This window comes from Tachysurus fulvidraco, chromosome 12, assembly GCF_022655615.1.
Source record: "Tachysurus fulvidraco isolate hzauxx_2018 chromosome 12, HZAU_PFXX_2.0, whole genome shotgun sequence".
NCBI classification, from domain to species: Eukaryota; Metazoa; Chordata; class Actinopteri; order Siluriformes; family Bagridae; genus Tachysurus; species Tachysurus fulvidraco.
In genome coordinates, this window is record NC_062529.1 from 15,169,612 (window position 1) to 15,182,621 (window position 13,010).

General features: G+C 36.0%; 1 protein-coding gene across 3 annotated transcripts in view; it reads left to right on the top strand.

Moving 5' to 3' along the window:
- The window catches only part of LOC113659633 (1-phosphatidylinositol 4,5-bisphosphate phosphodiesterase beta-4), a 48,117-nt gene that overhangs the window by 31,199 nt on the left and 3,908 nt on the right, over positions 1 to 13,010 (top strand). Inside the window, exon 38 of one of the 3 annotated variants that reach the window (XM_027172522.2) lies at positions 7 to 27. The exons of 1 other annotated variant lie outside the window; for it this stretch is intronic. In XM_027172522.2, coding sequence (XP_027028323.2) covers positions 7 to 17 — 11 coding nt within the window. In that variant the 3' untranslated portion in view covers positions 18 to 27. Of the gene's footprint in view, positions 1 to 6; positions 3,544 to 13,010 lie in introns of those variants that run through there. One more of the 3 variants, XM_047821565.1, reaches the window with a different exon arrangement.

The following is a 13,010-nucleotide window of genomic DNA, read 5'->3' on the forward strand; positions in this document are numbered from 1 at the left end:
TTATAGGTGATCTGTAATGCTCTCAAGGTAAATTATTGGGGGGGGGGGGTGTAGAGGTTAATTTTACTGAACCCTCTCATTTTAATGTTGTTTATAGTACTATTAAAATATCTCTGGAATATGAATATTAACTCAATGCAGAGTTGCTGAGTACAACATAAAGATCTCTTGCTTTATTGAACAGCAGTACAGTGATCTACTCCAACATACTCCGAATTAGAAATGTACAGTAGATTTATCTTTTAAAAATTGTATTCTTTCTTCTGCTTGTATTTAATAATAACCCACATTTTCATCCTACTCTCACACTAATATATGCACTTCTTTTTTTCTTTTTTTTTTAACAATACAGACTTTTCTATTAATTTTTTTTAGCCTTTTCGACTCCTGTTTCCCCGATCTTACGTCTGGTGGGTTTCCATTGTTAGACATGTCATTGTCAATGTCTCATCCTTTAAATACAGTGATTCAGCATGCACATCTGAAAATAAGTGTTTCAAAATTTGTGAAGGGGAGGGGACACAGCAGAGATTATGAATATTTATGAGACCACTTGCAGTCTTTAAGAGCCTGTGAGAAACTGTCTTGAGGAATAGTATGAATTGTAGAAAGACTGAGATTTTGGACGTACGCTTATAAAGATGAACCATTTTATGGTTAACTGATTGTTCTGGTCATTTTAAAATGAAGTTTCTGACAAGCATCACTTGCTGAAAGGCCGACATTGGAGTGTGTCTTAGTCAGTAAGGTTTCTTCTGGGCTAGATCGGCTCGTAATCATACATTTCCGTGGGACAGAATGACATTTGTAACAACATAGCCTCAAACAGAATTCAGGAGATGATCACACTTGATATTTGCTACAGACTTCAATCTACTGTATTTTAAGAGTAACCCTGTAATAGGCAGTTAAGTGTTGACAGTCATCCAAAATGCACTTGTTTTGAATGATTTAGACGTACCTTTCTTTAACCGAGTTTATACAGGAGAAGTGTTTCCAACACTGAAAAGAACAGAAACTGGCCAAGAAAAATGTGAGCAATGAAAAAGGAAGACATATTTTTCATATTATTTTTCTCAGCCTTTGTATGGGGAAACAAGGTCACTGTGGTGCACACACATTTCTGATGTACGGTTATTATCCACTGCATAACCCCCTTTCTCAATGTATTTGCAATGTACCATAAATAAAAATGCTTCTGTTGGTCATAGATGCACTGTCTGCATTTATACAGTGACCTTTTAAAAATACATTTAAAAAAATTTGCTATACCTGTTCAACTCTTTTTGCCAATACATATCTGGATTTAACATATCCAATGAGCCTAGAAGTCTCTAGTGGACAGATAAAACGCAGTTTGAATCCCTCCTGTGAGCACTTGCATTACATTTGAGCGCTTGAGAGTTAAGGGCCTTGCTCAGGGGTTCAGCAGTGGCAGCTTGGTGGACCTGGGATTCAAGCTCACAACCTTCTGATCAGTAGTCCAACACATTAACCACTAGGCTACTACAGTACATGCCACGGGGAAGAACACTTTATTGTTTATGATTTTATTAATGATTAATTATGTCATTCTTGTACTACATTTATTTTTCTGGCTGTAATGCTCTATCGCATGTCCCTGTACAGGCTATTTTAAATATTTCAAATGCAAAAGTGATTTGTGATTAACAAAACAAAAATGAACCATAGATGAGCTCCAAAAACCAGCTGATTTTAGCTGCAAAATTTCTGCTGTCTTAGCATCACCATAATCCATTAGCCTAACATTGGAGAGCTCTGTTATTAAGAAAAATTTTTAAACAGTATGCAATGAATACTTGTTTTGTGTCTTCTTTTGGTGCTGTCCAGGATGTATCAAGATGCTTTTGTATTCACTCTACAATTGTTATACTGTATGGTCAGATCACAATGTGCATTTAAACTTTTGAAGCTTTCCACTTATGATCAGATGAGCCAGGATGCAGGTCAATGCCAGTTGTGAATGTGGCCACAGAATAATTTAAAAGTAGTCTAAACTGACAACCCTTTTATTAACTCTTATCTTTTGTTTTGTTACCTTAACACAGGAAATGTGATTCTGCCCAGTGGAGATCTCCCATATTATTTTTGCTTTTTCATATAATAACTCTATGAGGCAAAGGTGGGCAGTGAGCATGCTGCCAAGTGATTGTGCAACACACCAAAAAAGAAATCAAAAGAGCATCAGTTTATACTTTTCTAAAAAAGAAAAGAAATTCCTTGTACCAATAAATTAATTCAACTAAAATGCATAGATTTGTGATTGAGGACTGTATGAAGTATATTTGTTGAACTGCTGCTGTACAGTATATGGTGCCTCATAGACAAGCTTTTCCAGGCAAGTATTTATAGGGATGAATCAATTTTTAACTTTTGTCATTTGTATGGCTGGAATATTTGTATGTTGTATACTACATCCTTGAATTGAAATATGCTTTTATATGTGAATAATCTGTGACCATTCCTGTTCCTGAATAATGAAACAATGTCAAAAATGATTAAAACTCATTTTCTGTAAAGGCAGAAAAAGCCGATATTTGACATCTACAAAAAATATATTTCACCTTAATCGCAGACATTTTGAATTTACTTTATAAAGTTGCCTATGCTTTGAGCCTAACTTGCTAACCAAGCTTGACTAAATGCAAGCAACACTTTTAGACCGTGTGTTGCCTGTTAGTGGATCTGAAATAGAATATTTAAGTGCAATTTTCTCCTTTTTCTCCTTTGCAATTTTCACTTTTATGTGAAAACTGTTGAATGAAATGCTTGAAAAAGTGAAATAGTTATTCTGATAAAACATGTACTTTTCAGAACTGCACATAGAATATGTAATAATTTCACTTGATGAAGGCTTTTCCTTAAGCCCCCAGACACATTACAATGAACACAAGTAACTTTTAGATGTTTCATAGTAATTTAACCTTGGGCATGTTCATCGTTTTATAATATTTTTGAATAGCAACTGTATAAACATGAGGAATGTGTGCTGTATATTGTTGAAAACATGAATATGTGCTGTCGGTTTGATTGGAAAGAATCCCATGAGAAAGATATGAAAATAGACCAAAGTTTAATAAAATGGATATAATTTTGCTGTTGAATATGTAACATTTGTTTTAAACCATATCACATCTGAGGAAATTACAAGCAGTAAGGTTGTAAGGAGGCTTCAGAGATGGAATATCAGGTGTAGCTGTGAGAAATTTTCTTTTTTTTTCTTTTCTTTTTTTTTTGCATTGATTGCTTGATTGATTGATTGACTCTACAGTATATAAAGCAGCACTAATCAGCCTGCAGTCCTCCAGCCATTAGCTTTATTCTAATAAGCTTGTTGCCCTGAGTTTCATCATTCATTATGCTTTTCTCCTCTTTATGAATTTTTTTTTCACATGCTTCTGCTCATGTGTGGAGGCATATGCCCCTTGATCCGCCTGTTGTGTTCCGGTCAATTTGACTGATTTGCTGTTTTCATCTCGTAACGATATATATTTTATTTATACATTTATTTTTTACATCTGACTCACATATGGATGAATAGATTTGTCTAGACTAGGCATCTGCACACATACAATTAACAATAACTGGTTTTCGAAATCAATTCCAACTAGGAATTGTCTTTTTCACCATGTTCTCTCTCACACTCTGTATTCTCTATCATCGTATTCTCCCTTACGCCATTCCCTCTTGCAGTCTTCCCTCTCACCGTATTCTCTCTCACATGTTCATGTTCGTTCTCCTTCCATTTTCTCTCCTCAGATGTCCTCTCTCACAGTGTTGTATATTTCAGCAACATATAAAATGCAGCAGATACCTTTGCAAAGCATGTGTCATTCAGACTGTACATTGTCACTAATGCATGAGGAAATTGTCCAGAGCTTTGTATATACTCTAAGGGATTGATAGAATTGGTCGGGTTTATGAATGAAATATTTTGTCCTGTAACTGTCTTTGCAAAGCCAGTGGAGCTTGGGTCAGTGTGTGCTGCTGTTCATTTTGCCTTTTTACTTGATTGATTGATTGACATTGTAATGGTTCAAATGCAGGTATCTTGGGAAACATTTTGACCTGTCATTCTAGCTTACCTGTCTTTGATACTCACTCAACAACATTTTCTTTTAGTCTTGGGTATACAGTGCTTCAAGTTAAAAATAAATTGTGGTTTATTTGCTGAAAAAAAATGAGAGGTGTAATGTTAAGATAAAAAGGCAACTAAACAATAAATTCTAAAATAAAAATGGAATGGATTCCAAAATAAAAAGTTTGATCTCCTAAACGATAAAGTGGTCTTTATTATTATAAGCCTTTTTTTGAATGATATTAAATGAAACTAGATTTGTAAAGTTTGTCGCGACAAACTTTGATGTTGGCTTTGACGATGCAAGTATTCGCAAAGGCCAGTGCTTTTTGGAGGTGAGTGGACATAAGGGTCAGTGTTACTTTTGGAGGCAAGTGGACAGAAAGATAGGGTGCCAAAACATTTGGAGGCAAGTGGAGATGAGCATGTGATGTCATCCGAATACTCCTAAGGCAGTTCCCCTCACTGGGCTGAGTGTTTTGATATGTCACATGTTCATGTTGTGCAAATTTTTGATTAAAAAATTTGTTCAGAGTATCACCCTAAAGGAGCTGGCCGAGTTTGGTGTAGATAGTTTGAAAGCTTGCCGAGTTATAAACCTCCAAATTTATAATGGGAGTCTATGGGGGAAAAAGGCCAGTTTGAGACCTGGTACCGGAAGTACCGGTACTCGGATCGCTTAGACAAGTAATAACAACAAACTTCAGCCCGTGGTCTGCAACATATCCGAATTTGGTTCATGTGGCTTGTAAACCCTAGGAGGAGTTACAATTCATAAATTTTTGTCTAAGCTCAAATAGGAAAACAGAATGTTGGCTTCTACAAAGCCAACATAACTACAAACATAAAGACATGTGTTGTTAAAACATTTGGAATTTGAGAAATACGTTTTCAACACCAGTTGATGATTTATCAGAACCACATAGTGATAATGAAAGCTTATTCACAACAAAAGAATAGAAAAAAAACACCAATCCATTATAATATAGACATTTGTGTAAAATGTACTGTTTGTGCCCCTTTAAACAGCATTCTGTGAATTCTGAGTATCTTTTAATTAAGTGATTAAATTATTAAACTTGAAGTCCTGATCTCATATGGACACTTTTCTCTTCAGACCTTTTCTTCATATGCTCCCTTATATTTGGAGTACATGTTCCACCCATACAGAGAAAAGTGAAAAGAGTAAAGATGTAATTGTACTGTACAGGATATCTATAATGCAGAACTAAACATACTCAACACGATTGTTAGGCTGTACATGTAGCTAGGCTTTTAGGAATTACCGGGCTTCTTGCCAGAACTGGTTTCTTCAATATTGAGCAGGGAAGGTTATAGACGTTCAGTTACCAACCATGCTGGCATGTGCAGCTTCTGAATGATCATCTCTGCAAAATGCCTGAACTTTTCAGAAAAAAAAAACAGGCACAGATTTGATATTTGACTGTGCAAAATCCCTTTATGTCTATCAAGTGCTTTGTCTTTTAATGTGTGCCACTCCCCCTAAGCAAATCATCCAAGTCTCTCACAGAAATCAATGTTTGTAGTGAGCTTCAAGCAGCACAGAATGTTTGTCTTGCTTGATCCCATGTGTGTTTTGCAGACAGGCTGTGATCGGTTGAGCCTCCCTTGTGGTTCATATGATGAAGATGAAACATTCTGCATCTGTGGATCATGTAACATTGCAATTAATTATTGCAGAGGCCAACAACTTTGTCTTCTGTTTGCAGCATAGCAAAGAGGTGTTTTCTGTTGTTGTTATTTTATTTTATTTATTTATTTTCTTTGCATAAAATTCAAATGAATCTTGATTTAATAGACAGTGGCGCCCAGAGCTGTTTATCCCTTTATAAAGCTGTATACCCCTTTTCATTAGACCTACAATGCACATGCTAGTTAAAAGAGATGTGACAAAATTCTGTGTGTAGAGAATACAGTGCAGAAAGGTTTAACTGGCACTGGAGTTGTGTTGGAAGCAAATTCTAGAAGCAAATATGATGAAGTTATTCAAGAAACTAAATCTGAAAAGAGATTGGCTTCTACAACACAATATTGATCCAAAACTTAGCTCAAAACCCATCATCATACTGAAGCTTTTGATGGCCCAATAATAGCACAGAACTAGAACATGCCACTTTCTTATTGCTTTCTTATTGCTTTATTTTAGGTTCATCAAAAATCAAGTAACTGCCCATTAAAATTTACAGAAATTAACAAAATATTTCAGGTCTATCTGTACATCTGTCTTTACTGACTTTCATAAAAGGTCTGATGAATCCACTTTGTTTGTGCAAATGAGCAGCAGTGCAAGACATTAGATAACCCCCCCACAGACATAACATTATTTGCATGTGTCCTTTCTTTTTAATACACCTTCTATTGCTAGTTCTAATCTTCTCGGGTAAAATTTCCCCAGTGTCATTTCAGTTGTATTTCTCTCTTTAGCTAACCGCTGTGTAATCTATCTGAAGTCTGGGTAAGACTCTTTCAGTGTTTCTCTGTACAGTATGTTCCAAATAATCCCACAGGTTTCATATGAGATTGAGGTCTAGTGATTTTGCAGACCATTCAATGTGTCCTCATGTTTCATCATGCTGACTGAATAAGTAACCCACAGACTTGGCCCAGTGCATTAGTGTCAGTGTTGTGTTTTGCATGGACATGAAACAAAAGGAAATCTCACAATCTGGCCAGCATCCGATTTAACGCCAAGTTACATTTGTCAGGTGCATAACATTGTCTTGTACAATGCTGATATTACTCGATGGATAGAATATATATACATCACCATGTAAATAAAAGGAAGTCGCCTAAACGAGATATAAATGTGGAACATTTTTACACATTTGAGAATACAAACATTTCTTTAGTGCAAACAGAAAGAACTGATGCGCTGTTCATCCACCTGTAATGCTATTATTGAAAGGAAGCGAAAAAAGCTTTTTTTCCCTTTCCTTTCTTCAGTTGCTTCAAGGGTTCCCGGCTGGACGGCACTGTGGTCTAGTCAACAGCATCGATGCTTCACAGCTCAAAGGTCCATGGCTCACTGCTGAGCCCAGGTTACAATCTAAGCGTGCGGACTGGCATACATAAAGATGATGTCCCGTTCATGTTGTAATACAGTCTCATGTTCAGTGTTAATCAGATAGGAAGCAGATCCACTGGGTCACTGTTCTGGACAGTTTACAGAAGATAATGAACAGAAAATGAATAGCTACATGCTGGTAAAAGTGAAGTCACCATGTTGAAAGTAAATGAGTGTCTTTTAACTGACCTCACCTTTGCTATAATCAGCTTATTACATTTAGCAATGCTCTGCTCTGCTATTACACTGTAGTAGGTCTCTATCCTTTTATGTTTGAATGCTTTATTTGGCATTAGGTGATTGTTGGAAATGGCACACATTAGTGTGCTGTTATGCTTAGGCTTGATTTGAAGTAAAGACAATTATATTACTTTTTTAAAATAACAGTTTAAACATTTTTCCACACAGCAGCAAACAAATGAAGGTTTTCTTTTCATGAATTAGGTAAATGATTGCTGTATACAGTCCTCTGTAGCCCCACACCTAAAAGATACGCAAGAGTCTGAGATTTCTAAATTGAAAAGCGAGTAGAGCTTAAACGATATCCTGATGCTGACACAAAAACTAGTTGTTTTTTTTTATTGATAACTGCAATAAGGTGAGATGAAATTGACCAAATATTACAACAAATTTAACCATTAATCATAAATTTTTACTTATGTTATTTGGAATAAAATACACCTGTTCCATAGTGCTTAAGGTCAATGCCACTGTGGCACACTCTCTTGAGTGCTATAAATATTTCATAAGCCAGTAATGACATCAATAATAATAAAGGTGAATAACAAAAAAGATGGGAAACAGGAAGTCTATGTGAAGTATCACTGAGAAGAGAGAAAGAGAGAGAGATGGTCTCCGAAGCATTCATTCTTCGGCTGTTTGAACTGGGATTAGGTAGACAATCAACCCGGTGAATGGTGGTGACCTGCTGTCACCCCCTATCCCTCTCTTCCTCTCCCTGTTTCTTACTCTCACTTTGTCCATCAGAAGTATGTGCTGGAAAAAAGTGAATTCATTTGTCTGGGCAAGATGGTGGGAGAGACAGAACTGAAGAACTAAGGTGCTCTAAAATTACAGTATGTGCGCACGACTCACAGGAAGAGAAACTTCAATTAGGTTCAAAGCACTTCATCATTATTTCTTTTTCCTGGTGATTAAAGTTTGACATTTTAACTCATGCAAACATGAAGATATATATTCTGCCCATTCCCTTTGGGGGTAGGCGGCAGGCTAATATGCAATTATCACTTCAGCTATGTCACATTTAAGCGTTGAAACTTTTCTTTTTTTGGTGTGAGATAAATTTGACTCAGCTCATTCTGTAAGTAGAATAAAAAATAATGTGCTTAAAAATGAAACCTCATTCGTGATGAAAGGAATGAGAAAAGATCACAGGATGATTGTGAAATGCAAATGTCATAAAGTGTTCTGATGGGCATTAGGGTGCTTTTGAAGGAATGAGAGTACTTGTTATAATCATTATTTCAAGAAGAGTTTCAAGCGGTGCACCTGTGGCACACTTCTCTAGTGCAGCTATAAATTGTACTAGAACTTTTAGGTCAAATGGTCTGATTATCCAGGGTGTATAATTGCCGCCAGCTCAGTGTTCCTGTGATAGATTCTTTATTAACCATGAACCTGAACAAGAATAAGTGCATAGAGAAGTAGAATAAATTGTTGAAAGTTATTATTATTATTATTGTTATTATTATTATTATTATTACATTTTTTTTAGTTTAAGATATATGACAGATTACATGCACGTTACTCTAATTTTCTTATACAGAGGTCTCATCACATACTGCACTGCATGTGGAGGTTGAACGGATCACTCCTGAGTTCTGTTTTTATATTTTTATCTTATTTTGAAGAACAATTGTCTCATGGTTCGTTTTACGTACAGCTGACCTTAATGCTGAACTGTGTTCAAATTAGTGTCACTTATGATTATGATTGTGTTCTATTCAATTCAATTCAAATGTATTTGTATTGCGCTTTTTACAATTGACATTGTCTCAAAGCAGCTTTACAGAACATAAACATAGATCAAAAGATTATTGTAAAGAATAATATAAAGATTAATAGAATACAAAATTTAAGATTAATATTAGATATATTTAAATGTGTTTGTATTAATCCCCAATGAGCAAGTCTGAGGTGACTTGGGCAGAAGTAACGAGGAAAAACTCCCTTGAATGGTAAAGGAAGAAACCTTGAGAGGAACCAGACTCAAAGGCGAACCCATCCTCATTTTGGTGACACCGGAGGGTGTGATTATTTCTAGGCAGAAGTTCTGATGACTGATAACCTCAAAAATGTGTAGGACATGATAATAGAAAAATTAAACCATGGCTTCAGCACAATTGTTTTATTAGGCTGAGAAATACTCTTGGAAAACTATATTATATGTATATGCAGGATTAGATGCTATAACACAACTATATTTTATTCACCTACTGGTATGGTTTGGGGAGGAAACCAGAGGAAACCCATGCAGACATGAAGAACATGAGAAGTTTGCTCCCCTACAATACAACACAACAAACTTCTCTTATTTAGTACTGAATTCTAGAAGTTTTCTAATATAAAAGTTGGGATGTATATAAACTATGTTGCTTTAAGTGCCTAAAATGTGTCACTGAGGATTTTCTACTCTTTAAAACCTTGTACTAGTGCTTACCTCAAGAAGCAACAGATCTGCTCTATTTACTACATGAATAGACTGAGATGATTTATGTGTCTCAGTATTGCTTTATTCATTATCATACCTTCTCATTTAGAAGCTTTCTCAAGCAATTACTCTTTATAAACTGAACTATACAGAAAGGTTTCACAGAAATCTCCATTGTTCATTTAAACAACACTTTAATCTGTACACTGCAGTGTTTTATTGTTTGGTTTCTACCATTTTATTGTATGTGGAACAGTGAATACAAGCACTAAAGGATACTTGTTATGTATTTGTCATTGCTCTTTAGTAAAAAGCTAAAGAGCAATGACAAATACATTGACAGTTCTTTTTGTGAAAGTTAGTTACACATTGATGCAGTATGTAGTATGATGTAGTATGATGTAGTGTAAATATTTCTGCTAACTTTACACGTGAATATATATATATTGTTGTGCACATTACTAAAACATGGAACAGATTTTTTTCTATTCCTTATCTTGCTTATCAAATATCTTAGTTCTTAATTTACTGTTTTTAAAAAATTTACTGGTTTTAAAAAAAGAGCATCTGAAAGCATACAAAAAGTGTGAAGGTGAGAGGCCTGTAGTTGTACTCTACAGCAGTGGTTCCCAACCCCCGGGCCGTGGACCGGTACCGGTCCGCGGACCAAATGGTACCGGGCCTCCCAAGGAACATTAAATTATTTCCATTTTATTTACTGTGGTGTATTTCTCTCGGGTTTGTGTGACTTTCCATGGATGAGATGTTAACCGGTAGCTGAGAGATGTCACCTAAAGCCGCACCAATACCACGCATGCGCAAAATATCATGATATCGGCCCGGGATTAGGTGACGTCTGCATTGAGTCAGAATGCAGAATGCATTGAATGCAGAATTAAATTAAAATTATTAATTACCGGGCCGCGGTAAAATTATCAAACATTGCCCGGTCCGCGGCGAAAAAAAGGTTGGGGACCACTGCTCTACAGTATCAGACAGTGAAAAAAGTCCACCTGTAATTCAAGATGCTACTTAATTCAAAGAATCTCAAAATGAGCTGCCTGGAGCATTTCCTTGATTGTCTGCTGTAATATTATAATTTTCGAAAGAAAACCATGTCAAGATATTACTTTTTGTATATTGGTATGTTGTACTGGTTTGTCACACCAGTGCCTTGTCTCGTGATTAAGATGTAAATGTAGCCAATACATCTCTGAATGTCTCCGTGCTCATTTTCAGCTAGATATGAGAAAAGGCAACATTATGTCTTTTGATGGTTTGATCCATTTGAGCATGTTCAATCAATTGAGTATAAAAGTGAGAACATTCTGCACCTCTGTGCGTCTGCCGCAGATTTGTGAATACAGGCATATACCATGTATCATGCGAGAGAACGAAAAGCAGTCACTCATGAAGACAATTCATCCATTTCTAATAGGGGTTTGTATTGAGTTGCTGAATTCTAGGGAACTGTATATTGTAGAAAAATTGTGGGTTTTTTTTAGTATTCATCACAGGTTTATATATTTTACATGTATTGTACTTAACCGGGAATTTGCTTTGGTTTTTGCTTCGGGTTGTTGCACGTCCTTTCTCTGACAGGAGCTCTGAGTAAACACAGCTGAGGCATCCTCAGTTCATGCTGATGATGACACCATTGGACAGTCAGATAAACTCCATCATGCATGCCTTTCTGTGCTGTCCAAATCATTTATGTCTGCAGAAAGGAGGAAAAATCACACAAACAACAATTCCACTAAAACAATTTTAAAGCATTCTAAAGACTTTCCATTACTTAATTTAATTCATGTATAGGCTGTGTTTTTAATTGTGTGTATTTTTCAAAGGTGCAAATAAAACACATGGTTCAATCTGCCATCTCTGGAAGTGTATAACTACATCATTTAGAGAAGAAAATACAATAATTAAAGCAGAAGTTACATAAAAATATAAAAGCTAAAGGGGAATTATGGGCCAACCAAGGAACACTCAACTCAGTAAAATTACATATGGTAGAAAATACTGTAGCAGACAATACAACCAACAGAGTTGTTTTAAAACATTGAAGCTGCATACTGGATCTGTAACCTAAGCCAGGATTGCAGAGCATGAAGCAGGAATAAACCCTTAATGGGACAAACGCTTTCAGAATGACTGATATGTAACACTTTATGTGATGCATGTAAAACTTTAACTTTTCATATACACTTTTGAGGGCAATAAGAGGCATTTAAAGAATTCTGAATTCAACAGACACTTCTACTTAATCATTAAGCCTTCCCAAAAAAAAAATAGTTGCATGCAATGTTATTTGTTGTGTACTTTTGGAAATGTAATGGCAATCACACAGGAGGAACAAGATATCTTGTCAGTGGAGAGCTGTTTATTTTTGGAGATATGTATGTGTGCATTCTGTGGCCTGAGGACTGGGCAATGCTGTATGCAGTGACATCTATTTCCTTTTCTTTTTTCCTAAGGACATTACATCAGTCCACAGCATCGCAGCAGCACCCTATTACATAGCCTGGTTTCAGTGGTAGATTGAATAAACACTAGAGATATGGCTAGAGCATGTCATGACCTTTAAGGTCACAGGACCAGCCTAAAGTAAACCTTGCCTCTCTTTTCATATCTGGAAGTATGGAGAATGACAAATGCAGCTTGTACAAACAGAATACGGACTAGGAACCAGCTCCTGTCATATGCTTTATAGGCTAATATCTGTTTGGTGCTCTAGGCTCTAAATTATAATCTATTCATAGATAACTGTTTACTTACTCATTACAAAGATTAATTTCTCTGTGCAACAAGTGTGAATACGTTCATTGTTCTGGCAGAGCTACATTTCTCTAATGGATCAATATTTGTCATCAGGCAGAACTCCAGAGTTGAAAAGATTGCCAGCCCATGAAAAACTCATTTAGAGCGCACACTGAGGATCATGGGAACTGTTTGTAATCAAGGCGCTCAATGACAAGCGGACGGATTATAGGAATTTGTTGAGGTCATACCTAAAAGCTTTAGACTGGTCATCCGAAAAGCAGCTATCAACCTTCCTTTTGTGTTCACAGATATTACTGAGCATATTTTAGACATGGGGTAATTAATTAAACTTGGTGTAAACTTCAATCAATCTGAATCTTTTTTAACATGTT